We start from the raw sequence: 21,631 nt of genomic DNA, 5'->3' as shown, positions 1-21,631 counted from the left end.
TTAAAAATTGAGCGTATTATGCAAAACAACCTATTACATTTTTCTATCAAAAATAAAAATATACAATTTAATGCATTTAATTTAACGGAGAAAAAAAACAAAAAACACTCGTATCTAGATTTGTCCTCAAATCAAATATATCAATTTTTTCATAGATCCTTCACAGTACGAAAAAGTGCATTGACAAAAACGTCTTGTCATGCAAGTATAGATTTGTAAATGTAGTAAACTCAAAATACTGTGCAGAGAAAAAAAAAAAGATTCCTGGTGTCTGGCAGGCATATTTACAAAGCCTGTTTAATGTTTTCTGTGCAGCTACTAAAGAAAGATCTTTTGAGACCTCTGCAAAAATAAATAAATAACACAAGTTTCCTTCTCACATCTTTATCCATTTAAACAAAATCCATACATACATACGCACACACACAAACTCAAATGTGTGTGTGTGTGTGTGTGTGTGTTTTCTCTTATTTCTTTCTCTTTTTTTTCCATGTGTGGTTCCAAAGAGGGCATTCACAGGTCAAGTGATGATGTCCTTCCCATTTTCCACATGAATTTGGCTGTAGAAGATTAAAGTAAACTTTTTTTAAATTCCAGCTGTATTGCAATTTCTGACAGAATGCAGAGGGTGTTCTTTTCTGTCAGTGAAGAGAAATCACTGTTTTGAACTACTGTTTTTGTTATAGACCATGGCATTGTCCTGACACATGTACACCAAAGCGCTCCAATCTGCAACTCATTAGTGCGCAGTACTGGAGCCCATCCAGTGGTTAGAAAATTTCCTGAATCCCTGAATAACAGCAGTTGGTGTGAGCGGCCCACTGTCGAAGTGACAATGAGGTGCAGTCCGGCCTGCCTGGCACCATGCCCAGGCAGGAAAGCCAGCTGAGATAGCAAGACAATGGAAGCTGCCGCAGTCTTTCTGGGATGTGCAGCGAAGGTGTGGACCTTGCCGAAATTAGCGTTGTAAATAAAGAGCCAGTTTAAAACAATCAAGGCAGTTTTAATCCGAGCTAGTCTTTGTGTCTGATTTACACAGACAGATTTAATTGTGTTAAATGTGAACCAAATGCTCCTATTTTTTTTCTCTTTTGAACTAAGGAAATGCACAGAAAGAGTGTGTCTGACACATGTAAATGAGTAGTATCTGTTTTAGATGTAGATTCTATATATTTATATTTAACTCGATAAGTACGCGTGTATTTAATTAAAATAATGCCAGGGTTTAAAAGAGAGCTTTTTCACAGGCAAGAAGGCCTGGAAATAATACAACGATGAGTCTTTACTTCGTAACAGTTTCCCTGACTGGCTTTGTTGCTCCGGAGTGAGATCATATGCCAAGTATTATCAACATATCACAGATACAGCATGCTTGTGTAACTAAAGATCAGGATCTTTTTTGCAGTTTGTTTTTCTTGTCATATTGTAAAAATGTATTATATGTACTGTATATATTAGAAACAGATTTTGATAATTCTGTCTAAATGAAGTCATCTCTTCTATTTCCAGACAGACTGTTTCAGACTGTGAGTAAGTTTCATACATCAGATGGCTGTCATATTAACTTCCATCACATTTTTAAAGAGGCAGGATTCTATTTGCCGGCCCTTTTTTCTTTCAGCACCGATGAATTCCTTCAAGGTCTTTTCTCCGCCATCATATTTCTTTACATCATTTTCTTTCACAATTTCCTGATACCATACAGATTTTGTTCTTGATGTGCTAAATTCTCTCATTAACATATGTACACACAGGCAATAGACAACACAATATAAATAATGTAAATGTTCCACACGATTTAATTCACTTAACGTACTTGCTTATTATTAATAATCACATTCTTTATATTTTATTGTGCATATCTTTTTAAACCATGGCATTTATTACTCTCTCCTACAAATATAGATTACTTTTTCTAAAAAACTGTCATTTGAGTCTTTGAATTGATTGAGTCTTTGTTAGACATCTGTCATCCTGCTGCTTATTATTTGTATTTTTTTGTATTAGTTTTTATTGGTTAAAAAATGTGTTGCTGGTTAGCTACATCAAGCGATTACAGTATACCATTAGGGATAAATTAGCCAATGTAGAGTTTTAAATATTGCAATTTATTGTGGTTTAGTGCCATTGTATGCACTACTTCAAAAGTGCAAAATAGATATATATGTATATTTAATACATGTGTACACTATTTTAAATATATGCTAAATCTGTATATTAATGTGTGTGTGAGAGATATGGAGATTGTGATCACGAACGTATGTTTTTCTTTCACATAATTTTATAAACCTCTTAAAAACAATCTATAAAAACAAACCCATCTTTGAGGTTTTTTTTTTTTTTTTTTAATTGGACAATATTTCAAATAGACTATTTTATTCAAGTATTACTGTGCATAGTTAACACCTGCTAGATAGCTTAACAGCCTTATATTCTTTGGAATATAACTGCCATCCATGTACTGACAAATAAATGCATATTACTTAAAAGTTACATATACTATTGTAATTTGAACATATTGTCTTTGACTCTATGAATGGATACATAATAAATGAATCAGTGTGAATACAGAAAGAATATTATATAACAGGGTTACATTATAAAAGTATATTTAAAACAGTGCCGTTATTTCCCAATTGATGAGGTTCATAAAACCAGTGTGTGACACTAGGGACTGTTCATGAATGTATAAAGATTGCTCTTAATACCTGATATTCAATTAACATTTCCAGGACATTTTAGTGTTTATATAATTTTATCCAAGCAGACTTTGCAATAATCTTTAAAAGTTTTGTGAACAATAGCCAATGTCAATTTATGAAGATAAAAGCAACATAAGAAAGAACACATGTATTTGTTTTAAGGGTGTATTTAATTAGGAAATGGAATTGTGTATGATATATTAATCTTTAAAATTGATAGCATTTACTCTCTGTACTCAAAAATACTTCATTAATGTTTATTTGCCCCACGTAGTTAAAATGTTCTAAGAACACACATCTAAATATAGCTAGCTACGATATTCATATAGAAAACATGAAAAATAATTTTCAAAAATTCCCCCACCTACAATATTTGGCATGCAAATTAAACTTACGAAGATTGGTTTGTTCAGGATTTAATTATTTAAAATGAAAATAGTATCCTGTTTTGACTAACTGTTAAAACCACAGAAGACTTAAGAAGCAAGCATAACAAATTTCAAGTAATGTTGGCATCTTTAAACAGGAAACTTTTGGTTAATGTAATATTGTTTCACATAGTGGTGTAAGAGGGATACTTGTCATTATGTACAAAAATATTACTTAATAAATTGTTGAATGCTGACTTTGAAGGCTGTTTAAATAATATTTTACTAGCGTCTTGCTTAGGTTCTGTAGACACATTCACAAATTTCCATTTAAAGGGATCCTGTGTTCTCAGGGTAAGGAGATTGGTCATAGATGTCAACTTCTTAAATGAGGTTAAAACCTACAGTTATGGAATCAGTGAAGCATATCAACTTTGTAAAGGTCAGTGTTGTTCTTTGAGTTTAGCCATCTGCATTAAAACTTGTGTTTATTTGCTCTACACACCTGCTCTGAGAACAAATCTGTTTGTTTTTGTTTTGTTTAGTTTTTTTTTTTTTTCTGTTTGTTTGCTCTTTGGTAAACAAGAGCTTCATACAGTCTGTAGGAAAAATAACTGCTCTTTTATATTTCCTGAACCACAATATTGCAGAGAGCAATCATCATTTTTTTATTTTTTTATTTAGAAAATTAAAAACACCACAATATAAGCCTAAAATGTATGATGAAGAGAACAATGGTGGTGGTATTTGTTTCATTATTAAATATACTGTAGAAATATCTAGTCATGGAAGACTAGATATGTTAGTTATGGAGATACACTTGGCATGTATTAAGAAATAATGTCTGCTAAGAAATAAAAAATAATATATTAGTTCTGGTTAATAGAAATGATTGCATTAGAAATTCCTAACTATGGAACACTGTAAGAATATATATAATATATATGATATATATGATTAGTACTGTTTATGGTGTCATTTGGTGAACAAATCATATTTATATACATTTTGTTTTTGATGTGCAGTCTAAATACTTGAAATCTTCAGCATAGTTACCTTCATTTTATTCTCCAAGACATCTCTGATAGGTGATGTGTGCCCTTATTATTGTACATGCGAGTCTGTAAGTCACTATAGATATATTTCCCTTAGCAATATCTGGCCGTGGCGCAATGTAATTACTCATAATTAAACTGTATCAGACAGGGAAAGGATGTGATATATTGTCGCCTTGTATTCTTGATTTTCTTTTATTTTTATCATTATTATGAATCTTCAATGTGTAGAGCATAGAATAGGAAGGAAATATGGCCGAGTACAATGGTATATTGATAATGAAAGTTTACAATTAAAAAGGTTTTTCACATACACGTTTGTATCTGCATGTATATAGTAAATGCCAGAATATTTCTTATTAAAAAAAAAAAAAAAAAAAAAAGGAAAAAGCTTGAACTGTATGTCTGCTAAATATATCATGAAGCCTTGGGGACCATTGAAATGAGAACAGTGGCCTATTACTGCTAAGAAGGTGTTTTATTGAAAATATGCCGACATACTACCCCAGGGAGAGTGAGTTAAAGGAGGCAAGATGCCCAACAGTAATACAGGTTGTTCTATTAGACAAGCGAAGATATGTAGTTTGGCATGGGTAGGCTCTCTGGATAAGTACTATAAAACATGCAAATGTGCCCCCTCCCCAATAAATGTATGTATATGTGAACTTGTACTTTGACAGCATTGCTTCATAAAGCAATTCATTATTTGTATTTTGGACAGCTTGTTTTCGAGAACTACATTGTTTCAAGTTAGTTACTGATGCTATAATTTAATTCTATAATGGTCCTTTAAATGTTTTGACTAGTATTATGAATAAAACAATAACATAGATTGTACATGTGTATATATACTGAGAGTGAGAATTTACCCTCCTTGAATCCACCTCCAGTATTTTCCATGAATCACACGTCAGATTACGTACTGCTTTTCTTCATTTGAACAGCTATTAGTACTCTGTGTAGATGCCTTTCTATTGTTAAAAGGTTTATCGTGTACTATATGCAAGGAAAAATAATTAAAAACATAGGAAGGGGTTACACTTGTTCTTACATATGTTTATTGTATTGGTAAAAACTTTAAAAGGATACTTTGCAGGGGGTTGCTTTAAATGTATGTAGTTTTTTTTTCTTTTTTTCTCGAACACCATAAAAAGGCTGACTAGAGTTCACTACACTTCAGCAAGTAAAGGACACTTGCTATGCCTTCTGTTGCATTGTGTATTTATTACTCCTTTCCCATTGTTATGCAAAAGCAACCAGTAGGGGGCAGGGTGCTGTTTTTCTTCCATTTTTCAAATGTCAAGAATACTGCTTCTGAATCATTGCTTAATGTTTTAAACACTGAAATTATTTTCAGTTTCGCATTAACAACCAAAAAAAAGGGCAGATAGGGGATTTTTTTTTCTTCTTTCAGTTTTAGCTACAGCATCCTGTGCTTGCATAGTTTATTTTGAAAAGTGAAATCTGTGTGTCTTTCTATTTTTCTGTCATTCTGTCTGTCTGTGTATCTATGAATACACACACACAAAACACCCACAAACACATACATTATTTTTTTTCTCGGGTAAAAAAAAAAAATGTGTTGAGCTTAATTCATGAATTTATTGCATAGTTTGGGATTGTAAAAATATATTAACAGTAATGTATTTTTTAAAACACAAATTACAAGAGAGCTGATTCTGAAAATGCAGTTGTCTTGTTAAACATTAATTTAACAAGACAATAAAAGGAGAGAGGAGGGTCCTTATTCCCTCCCCCCACCCCACCCCCTCCACTGCCCAGTAGAGCATTTACTTATCTGTTGTTTAATTAAAGGTCTTTGTCTGTTGTTGTTTTCTTTTTTTTTTTGCCTTCCATTGTTTCAGTTGCACTGCCACAAGCTCTACAGGGGTCAAAGGGTTAACAGCAATCAACTGTAGTTTCTTTTAAGGGCCCCACACAAAGGCATTATTTCACCTGCAGTCACTGAAAGAGGAGGCCTATTGTGTGGGACATTTGAATTGATTATGTTTAGGGGCTGGTTGTGATTGGTGGAGAAGGGCGTGGTTGATTGGATAGTTTTGCATCTTGTCAGCCTGGGAAGCACCCTTGCGCGTGCAATCTGTCTGTATCCCGAGGAAGCTAAAGACACTACAGCAAGGCTTATTAGAGCTGCATGGCCCAGCAGTCTGTTTACGGTGGCAGCTAAATGGAGTTTGTCAGGTTTGTCAATATGATTGATTCTGCAATTTTGGTAGCTTTCTTGTGTAAAACTTGACAATTTAATTTGTCTAGGGAAAGGGAAAAAAAGCTTTGTTTCCTTTGTGTGGCATTTTATCATTGTTATTGGTTAATTTTATCATTCAGTTTGTTAAAGGAGGTTAGACTCGAGACAGCACTCTTGTGAAAGGGGCAGCATGGCTCACTTTAGCCTTTATGTTTCCTGACCTGTGGATAAAACTGAAGAGGAATATGTTTGTTTTCTTTTAAAGCAGAGATACCAGATGTTTTGAATTTTGTTTTAATGTTTTATATGTATCTATTGTATTTATTATTATTATTATTATTACTACTACTACTACTACTACTATTATTATTGTTATTGTTGTTATTGATTATTAGCTTGCCTAGCCTATATGTTGAATTAAATGAATGATTTTAGAAGGAAAGCAGCTTGAAATGTGTTGGTTAATTTGTCAAAGTTTTGGGATGAGGATAACACAGTAATCCATTTTTGATTTATTTTTTGTTGTGTTACTTCATATTTAATCTGAAATGCTTGGCTAGTTTTTTATGTATTCAATTCAGTTTTTCTTCGTCAGCTGTCTAAATTTACAACACATTTCTAAATCAGAGGCAGGTTAAATCATTTGTGTCAAGTGTAAATGGCAGGTAAGCGATTTACTGATTTTATTTGTTAGTCAGTGGCACGTAAAATTAAGAGAACTTTTTTAATTTAATCTTGATTTTTGAACAACAGTTCCAGCTGTGGCATTTAATCTAAATGTAGTTTTAGTTGTTTTATTTTTGTTTTTTTTTATGTCAACAGCAAAATCTTCCTGATTCAAATATGAAGATTTTCCTGTGAAAGGAACTCTCAGGAAATGGGTGGTAGAGTTGGAATAGTGTGCATAAACTTCCTTTTTTGCCACACTGTTTTTAACCCTTGCAAATATCCCTGAGGTATTAGTTACAAGACAGTTATTGACTTAGTAGTAGTTTAAGTTTTAATGATGTGAAAGCCCCTGGAGTCTTTCTACTAGAATCATTTTAATTAATATCATAATGCATATTTTAAAAAGACCCACATTTTTCTTGTTAAGGTCACTTTGTTTTTTCTTATTAGTAATCACTCCTCAACTCAAATGTTCTATTTGTAATAACTTTTCTGGAGAAACTAATTCCAGCAGTCAGTGGTATTTAATCTGCTTATACAGTACATACAGTGTAGCTGCACAGGACACACAAAAGTGAAGTTTGCCATGAAAGAAAAACAAGAATAAGAAAAACGTTTTTTAGCATGGAACGTAATTATTGAATCTGTAGAGAGTAAAACCTAAACATTGTCTGTGTACTGTAATGTTCTGCAGCTGCCTTTGACTCAAATGTGCAAGAGCTGAAGTGAGAACTGATTTGTCTGACAGTTTATAATCAAAGTTGATTTATTGTTCATTAGTAGTGCATTAGCCCTTTCAGGCAAGGCAGTTATTTGTGCAGTGGCCTGTCAGGCAGAGAGGCTGCTAGCACCTGTCATTTCTAAACCATGACATAGGCAACCAGATATTACATTAATACTGTGGAATCGTACATCTGTATGGTAAGCATGTGCCTGGAATATCCTGTTCAGGACTTTCTCTTTGTAGAATCAAGAAGAAGCCTACAAGAGTAGTGATGGCCCAGTTGCCATGCCGTTTTCTTTTTATTTCCCCCCTTAGAGAGTACAGAAAATGTTTTTTAAGCAGTTGACAGAACTCTGTGCACACTTACCCACTGCACCTCCAGAAACGTTCTCAGGGCAGATCTCAGTGCTTTGCTTTGAGTTTGTTGTTGTTGAAGCTAAATACATTTGCTGGCAGAAATCAGAGAGAAATGCAGATAAAGGTGAAAGATAACTCCTGTGTATAACACATGTGGGGGTGTTAGAAGAGTGATTACAGAGGGAAAGTGGATGGTGTAGCCTAAGTCTTTTTTCTTTTCTTTTCTTATTGTTTCTTTCTTTTGTCATTGTGCAATTGGACACAATTTAGGTCTCTTACACTGCACATAGTCCTTGCACGCCACAGTTGCAGATGGGAAGCCAAGTGTATCATTGATACGTACAGTGTCCATGCAATATCCTGACATTCTGCATCTGCAGCACATCATTTAGAATTAAGTAAATCAATGGTAAATGTGAACAATCTAATTGAAACAGTGTCTCCCCATTTCTTAATTGTCAAAATAAGTCTTTACTTGTAAAAACTAGAACAGGTGCATGATTTGGTTATGGATTGCATTATATCCACCATGCCTTTAAGAACAAATATTCTTTACCTATGAGGTAGCTGCTGACATTTTTAATTAATGGGGTGCATGGTTTTATGACACAAAAGACAACAACACAAGCACAAAAAGAAAACAACATTTGTGGACTCATGTCTGCCGTCATGGAAACAAGGATTAGGTTTGTGTTGTTCCTGTGCACAGAATGGAAACAATCTGCATGAGGATGTGTTAGGCATTGTCTTTTGTAAATTTTCATTTGAAGGGGATTTTAGAGGCTGTGATCTTAATTAAATCTCAACTGACTCAAATAATGCATCTGAAGGCACGCAGTGTTGCGTAACCTTGCTGAGCTGGTAAACCATAAATCATCAGGCAGCAGAATGATAGGGAGGGCTTTTTTGTGTATTGGAGGTACACGAGTTTGGGATAAGGTGAATTATATAGACTTCATTGTCATTACTCATATTTGTGCCGTATCTGAAACCTGTAAGGTCAGTGTAGAACTATGCATAGAAGGGTGTGGCTTTGGAGGTCTACAAGTGTACCACTTGTACTGTAAAAGTACATACATTTGATGCGTAGCTTGTCCGTTTTCATTTTAAGACTGGGCAACGTGAGTTGTGCTGTTCTATATGTGCATATGCTTCGTGTGTGTGTATATATATGTCTGTGCGCATGTGAATATATGTGCAGTCAGAATTACAATGTAATAAGCAAACAGATTTAGGACATTCCCCAATTTCTTGCATGTTTTGAAGATAAAAGTCTGTCCATCTAGTTGATCCCATGCTTATTGTGTATTTCTCATAAAAGCTGCATAGAAGTGTGTTTTTAAAAAGGTTTAGTTTAATTCAGATATGTTCACTAAAACAGTAGGGTCTGTGTGTGTATGTGTCATCTGTTTATAAGATAGTTTTATGCTTTTTTTATTCAAAATTGTATTCAAATTATAAGCTTTGGCAAAAAAAAAAGTGTTCAGTAATGATACATAATTTCTTTCTTCAAAGTGCTAATAAGTTCTCTGAGCACCTGCAGCAATGAAGAGACGAGTGTGGGAAAGGGCTGACACCACAGGGTACATTTGTTATTGTTAGGTGAAAGGCTTGGTTAGTTCTGGTAGTAGTTTGTTTATTTTATAGAAAACAGGCCCAGCTTTACTGGAAACTTGTTTGTTTGTGGTTTTAAAGTTAATTAAAATGCAATCTGAGTTTTGTTTTTACAGTTGCTCCGTATCTCTTCTGCCCCCCTTTAAATATATTTTGTAAATTTAGGAAAATGTGACTTTGATTATCCTGTTTATCTTAACTGTAAATGTTTTTAAACCAGCTTGAATTTTAAAGATAGAAGGGAATTGATGAAAGCTTAGAAGAAGTAGGGTAGTCTGATTCTGTTTTATTTAAATTCTACTTCTACTGCCCCATCCAATTTATTTATAATTTTCTTCCATGTAATTACCTCCAGTCTTCTGCTGTTCCAAGTGAATTATTACTTTATTTTTTTATGTCTTCCTAAGAATTATATATATATATATATATATATGTTTTACAGTAATTTTAGCTGGTTTATTCTTTGGCATATATCTGGTATATTTAGGCTACTCTCCTGAAAACATGTTTTTTTAAAATACATATTTTAATTATTCTCCTGATTAGCTGTCTCTTCTCATGATTAATCAGATGCATTTTGTTTGTATAAAGAATTAAACATGGGATTTTGATGTTTTCTTCACACTTTTTGTTAACAATTTGCTAAAGAGGTGAAAAGCAGATAAAAAGCAGCCCCTCTGCATGGTGAATTTAAATAAACTCCAGGGTGAGATACTCTTGTTGAAGAAAAATTATACATTTTCATTGGGCAGGTTTAACATTATGCGCGGCATGCAATTCTAATTTTAAGATGTTTCACGCTTTATCATCCTCTATTAAAGACAAAAAAGTGTCATTATTCTGATAGCACTGAACAAGGTAAACCAACAACATCAAAAAGGTTGGCCTCTCTGATTTCTCAAGGGCTTGTTATTTTGTGCTTTTCAATTCTATTTGATGTCTTGACAAAACAAGATGACACGAGGGAGCATACATTAAAATTTGATTTTTTCATCTAACCTGTTCCTACACTGGCAGCTTAATTTCTGATATCATTCAGAGAAGTCTGCTTTTTTGCACAATTACTCTAATTGCTACACCACTCTGAGGGAAGGTTTCTTTCAGAGGTCCCCATTTGCCTTGATTTTGTCTTTGCCTTTTTGAATGTGTTTTGACCTTTGCCTTTTGGATAGCACATTGGTTGGAGTGTGTCTTCATTAAGCGTGAATCAGTGAATTTCAAGATCGTCAGAAGAGCGGCTGATGTTTTCTCATTAGAATATAATTTACATCCTTGTGCTTGGTCGTGACGCAGACGTGAAGGTGTCTTTTTTTGTGTTCTGAGAGACATTACCACACATTCATATTCAGCGTGTATCCTGTTTTGGTATGTAAAGACTCTGGACTTTTATTAATTTCAAACTCTTTGTCTGTGTTTATCAAGGTTCTAGGATTTCTCTGAAAGCACAGTTTTCACCCACTTCCAGTATCTGAATACGCACTGCATGTTATGTACAGTGTTTTCTGTGCATTGTTGAAATTGTTAAGGTCTACCTGATGAAATTGGAAGAACTAATTACATCATCAATAAGAATTCCAATGTCAACTTTTATTTTATAAATTCACAACAATATTAGGACTTTGGATAGTACATATTTTCCCACACCAGTTAAATAAAGAAAAAAGTGTGCCAAAAAGAAAACAAGGTTAAACAAATGAATCATGTAAAACATGATACAGTAAAATCCTTTATCCCACATTGTAGGTATATTTCATCCCATTATGTAAAGTCTAGTCATTTCCATATTCCATCATTTACAAATTAAAACACACAAATGTGGCATTAGAGGCATCTTTGACATTTTGCTTGTAAATTTGTATCCCTTTCATTTGGCAAGAAATTGGATTAATATATTTATGTAAATGTTGAAAGTTCTTACAATGAGTTATTTCCTAAAAAACATGTATTTTATTATTTTCAAAACAACACTTTATTTTTCTGCCACCAAATTTATTCAGCATCTGAAACAAATGCAATTGTTTTTATAGGGTTAATGTTTTTTTTTTTGTTATTAGTTTTTTTGCTCTAATTAATTAAATCTCACCTGAAGTATTTCAGACAAATAAAACATGTTATTTAATCAAACATCCTGGGGTGAAGGAGCTGATTTTTATTTATTTATTTTACCTTCTATTAAATGTTCTTCTTACCGAATGTCAGTAAAGAAAGATAATTGTAATCTTCCTGCCCCACCAACAGCTCTGTTCTGAATATAATGTAACACTGTTGGATCTTAGATTTTAGATTTTACACTACTCTAATGTTCACGTATGTAGGTTTAAGTATTTCATTGCATATAGAGCAGCGCTGAACTTATTAGGCATCTAATAATCAGTACTTATTTTACTAAAGTAAAACCATGTGCTTAGATGTGAATACTATATTTTACATACATACACAGATATATATTAGGATAATTAACTGAGCATAATGGAAATACACTTTACCTAAGAGGTCATTCATTTAAATGATGGAAACAATTCAATTTATTTGACTTCTATTTGTAAATATCATGGCATTGTTACAAGTCCTTAGAAAAGGTAAATATAAAACTGATATGTAAATTATATTTACATTTGGTGTACACTTGAATGTATACATGCAAAGGTGGTATACCTGTTTAAACACTGGCTTTTATTCCAAATTTCCATAATACAATTATTTCCACTTTGTAGTCGCCTTTATCCACGTCTTTCTAAATACTGACCTACAAATCCAGATAAATATACAGACTGAATGACTCCTTAATATTTAACACATAATTGAGATGTGCTTTCAGCTTTAAATGCAGTTACTGTAATTAATAATAATAAAAAAAATCTGTATTAAATGGATGTGTTTAGTCTTGACAACAGGCCTGTACTGGTATATTGCCCTTAGTCATGGTGCAGCTGTATTTTATGTCTTCTCCAAGTTTATGTACAAGATGCACCTGGTTAGTGCCACACCTTACAGAAAAGATAACTTTTCAGTGTCCTTTAATCATCACTGAAGGTTTGTTATTCATGTTTTCCCCTTTTATTTATTTACCAAAATGTTTAGAACAAGGAGTCTATTGTCTTCAGAGTGAGTAAAACGGTTTTCCTATTAACGTGGAATGTTAATTATTTATTTTACCAGGGTTTGTAGCTTGAATAATGACTCTGCAATGCTATCTGTCAGTTTAGTGTAAATCAACATGCCAAGGGTCTCCGATATAAACAGCCTTTACTGCATATGTAAGTTAAATATAAACTATATGTTATGGGGGGCAAAGATGCACTACATAAGTTTGAGTTCTTTATAATAACAACACACTTTTTTATGATATACTTGTATATTTTGCATAAACATTTGTGACACCTTACAGACAAAAAACAGTTACAAAGATTGCAGTTTAAACCAGGTGGTCCTACAGTAGAACAAGGTATACCAAATTGGAGAAAACCTTTATTTACAGGCAAATGGATAATTCTGAGTGTGTTCTTACATACAGAGGAAAAAATATTAAGAGGTGATATCTCATAACATTAGTGGTTGTCCTTGGGGGCAAAATCTGTGAACTATGGATGTGTGTTTAGCTTGACACTCTGTGTGCACATTTAATTTTGCTGATAAATATCTTAGTTTGTGTATTATAAGCAACATAATGCAAACAATAAATGTATAGGTAGATTGCAGGTCTGTCTGTATATCTACTGAATGTGTATGTGCAGGTGTAAAATACATAATTATTAATACTAACAATATTCATATTTTATTTTATTTGCATGTTTCTTTGTGTATTTATACAGTGATTTGTCTCCTATATACCCTTAAAGGGAACCAGTGGCCTAGTTTTCTTTTTTTTTCTTTTCTTTTTTGTGGAATTACTGTAACACACTAGTCAGGGCTATATTTTTTATTTAAAGTGCTCCCCCCAGTCCTTCTCTTCAATAGCCCCCTGTCTTTAGCAGATTTTCAGTCATTCAACACAGGATTAAATGGTAGTAGTTACAATGATCAATAGGTTAAGAACTGTACAATCACTCTTGCTGCTAATGACCTCAGTAGTAATGGGTAATAAAGTGTGGGCTGTAATAGCCTATTGCCAGAGCTGCATAATCTTTGATGCCTAGTATTAGTTACACCATACGGGGGTGATAGAATAGAGAGATACAGGAATTGGTTAGGATATTGGGGGGGGAGGAGGTGTTGAATGAATTGGAACAAAGGTAATCTAATCTTGCCATCAAAATTATCTGGTATTTTTATTTTACATCTTTTTTTATATTTATATTTGAATTTATTTTAAAGTATGTTATGCTTTTCTTATTAGCATATTGACCATATGGAAAAAAATATATATGGATCTTAGATTTAAAATGGATAGTAATATTTTTCTGCATAGAATACATCATTTGCTACTCAATATATTTATTGAAATGTACTGAAAATATCTGTGTTAATGCAGGCTTTGAGAATAAATAAAATGTATGCTTGTTCAGGTCTGTTATATCCCTCAATGTATATTTCACCACAGTAGATAGACTGCCTGGTTGACCTTCAAAAACCATTTTTAGTTCATCAAAATTAGTGATGCTGAGAAATCAGGACATCAGTGCATAATGACTGTGAAATTAGGAATGAGACCCGGCTATGCAAATGACAGGACAAACCATGTGAAAAAGTCAAGATGGACTGCATATTAAGACATAATACTAGAGAGAATTAATATTGCATTTTCATTCAATCCCTGCTGCATCATGTAAATTAGAACAGTTAAGTGCTAGAATCCCGTGTAGAACATACCAGCCGTTTGACATATGAAGGAACACGGATTTAAAATATGCTTTAAAAAACCCAGCTGAAGAAGTTTACAGACAGATTTTATGTTTTGTTTCAGGAATCTAAGACCTATATTATTATTATTATAATATAATATTATTATTATTATTATTATTATTATTAATACATATTTTACCACAGCTCAGTACAAGTCATTTAATTATATTTTGATTATTTTATTTTGTCCTATCTTTGCCAGAAAATGAAAGAACCAATATGCACGTGCTCTTTGTCAGAAAATAAATCTCATCTGCTAAATACATTCTAAGTAGCTAAATTAAATTCCCAAAATGCATGAAAAATTCAAAGCAGTGTCATTAGATATAAACTGGAATACAATTTGTGTAACCTTGGTGAAGACAGACTGTCATCTTAATGTCCGTTTTGTTATCAGAACAAGACATCATCCTTTTAGTTACAGTGTACAGGTTTCTCAGATGCCCATGCACAGAGACATGTTAACAGTTGCAAATGTGAAATACTATCAAGTTCATCTCTGTAGCTGTTTGTCACTAAAATGTCACAGAAAGGGGCTTTTAATGGTATCTCACATAATATGAAAGACTGGCAGCATCTGCACGCCGACTGAATTCAGAGTGGTGTAGGAGCAATTAAGGAATACAGAAACTGTTGGCCACTTTCAATGTCATCACAAATCACTTGTTTTGTACATCCATACACTTATATCTCTTGTACTGTTTGCAGTTAGTGAAGGGTTGTAATAATTACTTCGATGGTACTTTCAGCATTCCACATATGGTATGTTCTTGTTTTGTTTTTTTTACAAAAAGGTTTACATGTTTAAGGTCATGCATGTATGAATGTTAAGACTGCATTAATACTATACAACACAATTATCCAGTCTTTGTATGTTGTATTATATTATATTGCATTAATCTCCTGAAAGTTTTTGGACACCTGACAAAGCTGTTATGGTCCGGATCTGTTGAGCATCAATGTTTTTCTTTTGTTTTTTCTCTCGCAGGTTCCAGTATCAGTGGCTATGATGACACCTCAAGTGATTACTCCTCAGCAAATGCAGCAGATCCTTCAGCAACAAGTGCTGACCCCTCAGCAGCTACAAGTTTTGCTCCAGCAGCAGCAGGCGCTCATGTTACAGCAGGTAAATGAGGAGAGCTCCTCTGCGTTAGTTGTTTTTACTGAACACAAGTACTAAGTGCTTAAAATAAGCTACGAACTTAGTGAAGTGATGATCAACCTTGATCCGAAAGATTAAAAATGTCTTGTTGTGATCTCAGTTTGACATGCAGCAGGAGGGATAAAATTAAAACAATTTGACTACTAAATGTGTGTTTTCACATATACAGGAAAGATACATTTTGCCTTTATCTTCACTGTATATTTGATGTCATTCCCAGCTTTTAATGCATGTAAAACACCAAAAGGAAAGTGGATATTTGTACATTAGAATGATCTCTACACAAGCTGATTAAATGCCAGCAGCCCATGCAGAGCTATGCCCACATTGTACCACATAGACAAAGACAGTATTTATCATTGCACTTGTTTGAATGATCACCTTGGAGTGTTCTTAAGTACAGTTAATGAGATTAAGCTAACCTGCATTTAACCTTTCTTTGCAGCAGCAGCTTCAGGAGTTTTATAAGAAACAACAGGAACAATTACATCTTCAGCTACTGCAGCAACAGCATGCTGGGAAACAGAGTAAAGAGGTACAGTAAAATCACTAATTTGCCCACCTTTTATGTACTGTATTTCTATTAATTAACTAAAAGAAAAAAAAAACATCTCGAGACTTGGGTAAGATGACAGATTGTCAGAATAATAACCACGATTAATTATCCCATTCTTCTGTGGGTGTAAAAAACAGTACCGTATGAGGCTTGCCTATAATAAACATTCTGACCTTTCCTGGTAGATTTCAAGAGAAAAAATAAAAAGGGAACACTGTTTCATTCTTCACAAAGACAGCATTTAAAATACTCACATGCAAGACCGGCAGTGTTTATAGCAGAGGGGTTTTTTCAGGTCTTTGAGAAGTAAACAATTCTTCTGCAAAATAGGAAAAGGCCACTGAGAAGCCCTCTTGAAAAAATGTCTAGCTTATAAATCTTAAAGGCTTCTTGAGTAATTAACATGGAAATGGTGCAGGGATATAAGGCATGTAATTGTGAGATATCACTGTGCGCAATGCTCTCAGCTTTGTTGTCCTGGCTGTTTAGTTTTTTTTTTCTTTTTCTAGTTCAGTAGGGCTTACTCATCAGCAGCAGTTCAATGCGTGTTAATGACTCGGGGATACAGGCATCACTGTGGACAAAGAAATGATTATTGTGCGGTCAAAAGAAGTTCAAAGACAAGCAGGGAATTTTCAGTTTTTCCCCTCTGAGAGCCACGTTTGAAAAAGCATATAAATTAAGCCAAATGTTAAAAACCACACTCTAAGCACTGACTTCAAAGTCACAGCTCTAATTAATGAACTGCGAGCTTCAGTTTGGACAAGTTGTGGTTTGATGCTTCCATAAATCAACATGACAGCCCTGTTTCTTAGCCTTAGTTACTGCTTGTCATTGAGTCGCATCTGATATAAACACGGCTGAAAAAAAAAAAGGGGAGTCGGAGAAGGTGCAATTGATCAGCAGAATCGGTAAAAAACCAACTTTTGAAGCGCATTATGCATGATCACAGGAAATGGCTGTAGCCTCAAGAGGGTCTCTCCTTCTGCTGTTGCTTTTTTGAATTGGATTTCTAACAGCCATCAAAAGGGAGAATAAGAATTAGAGAGCTTCTCCCCTGTGGCTCACAGACAATAACCCCCTGTTGTTACTTTGTGCTGCTTTTATTTTAAAGACATCAAAATTTAGTTTTTCTAAGATCTTTAACTTTATATTTGAAGCCTGACAATAAAGGGCTGCCACTGTCATTCTTATCATTTGTCAGGGATTGTATTTTTCCTCTTTCTGTTGCCACTTCTTATTAACCTCTTATTTGGTCTATTAGGCCTAGTTTTTAATGTAAGCCTGCATGCTGGGAGAACATGGGGGTCCTGATCAGCTGACATGACAAGAAGAAAGAAATATGAAGGGGAAAGTTAAACTCATTTGCAATTTCCCGTTTAAAGGCCACTGTATATTTATTTGGGGGCACTGATAAAAGCTATTGTTCCCTGTGAATCCCACCCCACCATCTTTGTTTGGCTGCGTTGAGCAAGAACCACGTTTGCAATACTGTACAGTATTTACATCATCAGGAAACCTCTTTCTGCAGTAGGAGCTCCTGTAGCATTCTCTTGTGCAACTGCTGTCTTTTTAAAAGCAGAACATGTTTAATTTCAGGGGCTACCTTCCCTTCAGAGAGGGTGAAATCTGAAACTAAATCTAATTCAGATTCGGTTATTAGGAAGTTTCTTTGGGTTTAAACCATGAGGTAATGTTTGGTCCTCATTAAAGATTTCCTTTTTCTTGAGATTCTGAAAAATATGTAATTGTAATTGTTTACATAAGTAACTAAATGGATACAGTTTATATTATACTAGGCAGTGAACATATTGCTATGAAACAGCCTTATTGAATCAGAGTATTAAATTCCTTACAATATACTTAAAGAAATACTATGCCAATAACTTAGACATCTATTTATGAACAACTTGGTGAACTTGTTGGGTGTGCCCTCGGAAAACACTGTAGACCTTTGACAGGCACATTAGGGAGGGATTGAAAAAGAATGTTTTATCTGGATATTTCAGTATTTCAACACTGACTACTGACCTGACAACAGGACTGCACCGAGACCTTTTTTGTGTGCATTCAATTGTGAGAAGTAAACAAACTGTTGTATCCTGTGTTTGGTAACTGGGTGCGGTACACAGCTTGGCAGCATGTATTGCTTTTAATGTTTTTTCTTGGACAATTGGCCTTGTATACTTTTATATCCTGGTTTCAAATATGCAAAATGTTGGTGGTATCCTGAATTCCCCCCCCCCCCCCCAAAAAAAAAATATTGGAAAAATATTTTGATGAAAGAATGTTTTCTCTTGAAAATAATAATATACAAAATTGTTTCACTTGGAGTGGAGGATTCATAACCAATTGTGGGGGTTAAGCAGAAAATGAAGGCATTACATTATAAAGGAGTCCTCATTTGTATTGTTTGCTTGCTTTACTAAATGTATTTAGAGTGGGTTGGAATTACAATAAGCTGTGAATGAATTGCACACATATACGATCTAATGAACTGTATATGCCATTCCCTGAAGTATAGCATTTGGTTTCATAAACAAAGTGCCATTTGATAATCAGAGGGTTAAATTTGTTTCCACTCTCGTCCACTATTGTCGAGATAATATCTTACAATTGTTTTGATTCTTGGTAGATTGGGGGATATTAGATAATTTCCTCTTATTTATTATGCTTACTGCATTGTATTATCTTTCTATCACTTAGATAATTATTAGAGGAAATCTTTGTTAAAACTTTCTGGCTTGAACTGGAAAATTCTAAGGAATAACAAAGATAACTAACCTCGTATGAAAATGCTATATTTCTAATGTCATATGATCTTAAAATTCACACTTAAAGCATACAGACTGAAAGAAATTTAAGCCTGAAGTGGATATTAAACACTTACATTCAGTCAGATGTTGTTCGCTGAATAATGAATGTTTGTAATTAAAATCCCGTGGCTGTTTCTATGAATGATTTACAATGTTATTTCATTGTTTGTCTTGGCTAATTAACAATATATGATTTCTCCCCCCCCTTTTCAAATTTCGTCTCATTAACATTTGTAAGAGGTGTAACAAGACTAGTTAAGGATGTAAGTTGTGTTTTTGTCTTGTTTTTTGTCTTTGTTTCTGATTTGTTTTATGTACATTGTTCAAGGAGGGAGCTGAAAACATTGGAATGTGTTTTTGTATGCTCGTATTTATGCTCTTATATGTTTTATTAATGCAGCAGCAGGTAGCAGCTCAGCAGCTGGCTTTCCAGCAACAACTGCTACAGGTCCAGCAGCTCCAGCAGCAACACCTCCTAAACCTACAGAGGCAGGGCCTGCTCACCATCCAGCCGGGCCAGACCGGCCTACCCCTGCAACCGCTGACTCAGGGCAAGTACTGCTTCACCCTCACCTTTTCACCGGCTCAGCTACATACATACATCGTATCGTGTAGAGGAATCTGTGTAGCACCCCTTGAGGTGCAGTAGTGTTTTTAGTGCAATTCAAAATATTGCTTGAAGAAAGTGCTTTTGAACTGTTTTTTTTTGGTTTTTTGTGTGCCAGTAGGTGCTCTTATCTAATTTGTAATACATATACTGTACCAGGAATTAAGTCTGGTACTATGCATCGCTATTTTTTAAGAACTGTACAAGCCGGTTTAGACTATTCAGGGAAGTTATCGCTCATTTGGTTTTCATGGTTTTAAGTACGTGGACACTTATGGTATGCCATACAATTGGAGAAAGATAGACAGAGAGATCGATAGATAAAGATTATTTTTGTATTGTCCTCAGTTAGTGTTTGAAATTATGGATGACGTTTCCTTTTCCACATCACCAAACCCTTTCACGCATCATCAGTTAAGACTTATGTGGCTGACATGTAATCTAGTAAATTGATACACACTTACTTAATCTAGTACATTTACACACTTACGGTATAGATTGCTAATAAACTAAATAGTGTTAATAAATAATATACTGATGAGAAACAATACATCAACATTATTTAAAGTAAAATACTTAACCCTAAATGGTGTTTGTACAGAATTAAGTTTACAGTCTTTGCTTCTTGTAGGACTCTGTGAAATGGCAGGTTCCATTTAAAAAAAAAAAAAAAAGACCAATTGATTTATTTTCCATTTTCAACGTATTAATTTATTAAGAATATATGTTTGCGTTTTTGTGGTTTTCTACCTAAAAGTATCTTGAGACTCTTGTCTGGATTACTAAATGGTTTCATCCTGCAACTTGAAGAAGCAGCCAAGTTCAGCTCACGAGTACAAAAGCACATACATAATGCATGGATCTTCATGATATATTACTGTAAATCTGCTTAGTGATAAGATAATCCATTTTAATGAATCTGGGAACCAGGTAGCAATCTCTATTAACGGCCAGTGACCAAAGCACAGTACTTATGCGTTACATTTTTAAAAATAAATTTATGACCCAGTGTGACATGTTTGTCAGTATTTGGTCGACGGAGATGTATGGTAAGGTATTATTCCTCATTAAATTAGACAAGCATTAAAAACGGTGTACTTTAGCGGTAATCAAAAGCAGAGTTTTGTTTTGTTTCTTAATTCGGTCTAATTTATTTCAGCCCGAAATGTTCACTCGGGGCTTAAAAGCGGTTTAGCAGGCAGGCGCGCTGCCATTGAATGCAGCTGTTCCTCCGCCAGTGCTTGCCATGATTGGCTACCTAGCCTTTATTTGCTCTGAGGCTTCCCACCCAGGAGTTTTTTATAGTAAGGTTTCATTACTGGAGAACATCAGTTAAGTTGTCCAAAAGAGGGCAATGGGACAGTGACAAGACAAATTTGTTAGTAATATGAAAGCAAAGAATGTAGCGATGCATGAAGTGTAATCCGTATAGGAACACATCAGGGACACCAGTAGGTAATACGGCCCCTGTGTCATTGATTGATTTGGTTAGCAGTGTGGTATGGATAATAGTTCCTGCAGCATTAGGAAGGAACATATTTTAAGCCTAAGGGGTGCCTATCAGTATGCCAGTGATTACAGAAACATAAACAGAGGTGCTCCAAAGGTCGGACTCTGATGGAACAATAAACTAATAGTGGTGTCATCGTTCCCCGTGGAACTGGGGCCCTGTGGAAAGTAACTTGAGAGTTTAAAGAGGCAGGCGTACTCGGCTATTTTTTATTCCAAGGATGATGGCCCACAACTGATGTCATTATGAACCTTAAATCAACTTTCTGCTTGCTTGAACATGGTCACCTGGGTACAGGGGTACAAGGACAGAAAAAGGTTGAAGAACTCTGTTTGTCTTTGAGCCAGTGCTACCTGGGGTTGTAAAATTGAGTTCTGCCGGCGGTGATCAATCAATTGTCCCAACAACATACATTTTTTAAACCGTGTCTGTATTTTCAACCT

General features: G+C 34.4%; 1 protein-coding gene across 10 annotated transcripts in view; it reads left to right on the top strand.

The window, feature by feature from the left end:
• foxp1b (forkhead box P1b) overlaps window positions 1–21,631 on the top strand; it is a 179,232-nt gene that overhangs the window by 125,972 nt on the left and 31,629 nt on the right. For 7 of the 10 annotated variants that reach the window (XM_066698041.1, XM_066698035.1, XM_066698036.1 and 4 more), the window contains 3 exons: window positions 15,526–15,663; window positions 16,145–16,234; window positions 19,472–19,622. In XM_066698041.1, coding sequence (XP_066554138.1) covers window positions 15,526–15,663; window positions 16,145–16,234; window positions 19,472–19,622 — 379 coding nt within the window. Of the gene's footprint in view, window positions 1–6,183; window positions 6,328–15,525; window positions 15,664–16,144; window positions 16,235–19,471; window positions 19,623–21,631 lie in introns of those variants that run through there. The other 3 variants (XM_066698039.1, XM_066698043.1, XM_066698045.1) reach the window with 2 other exon arrangements.

The sequence above is a fragment of the Amia ocellicauda genome, chromosome 3 (assembly GCF_036373705.1).
Source record: "Amia ocellicauda isolate fAmiCal2 chromosome 3, fAmiCal2.hap1, whole genome shotgun sequence".
Taxonomy (NCBI): Eukaryota; Metazoa; Chordata; class Actinopteri; order Amiiformes; family Amiidae; genus Amia; species Amia ocellicauda.
The sequence above is the reverse complement of the archived record's forward strand: the minus strand, read 5'-3'. Positions and strand labels throughout refer to the sequence as shown.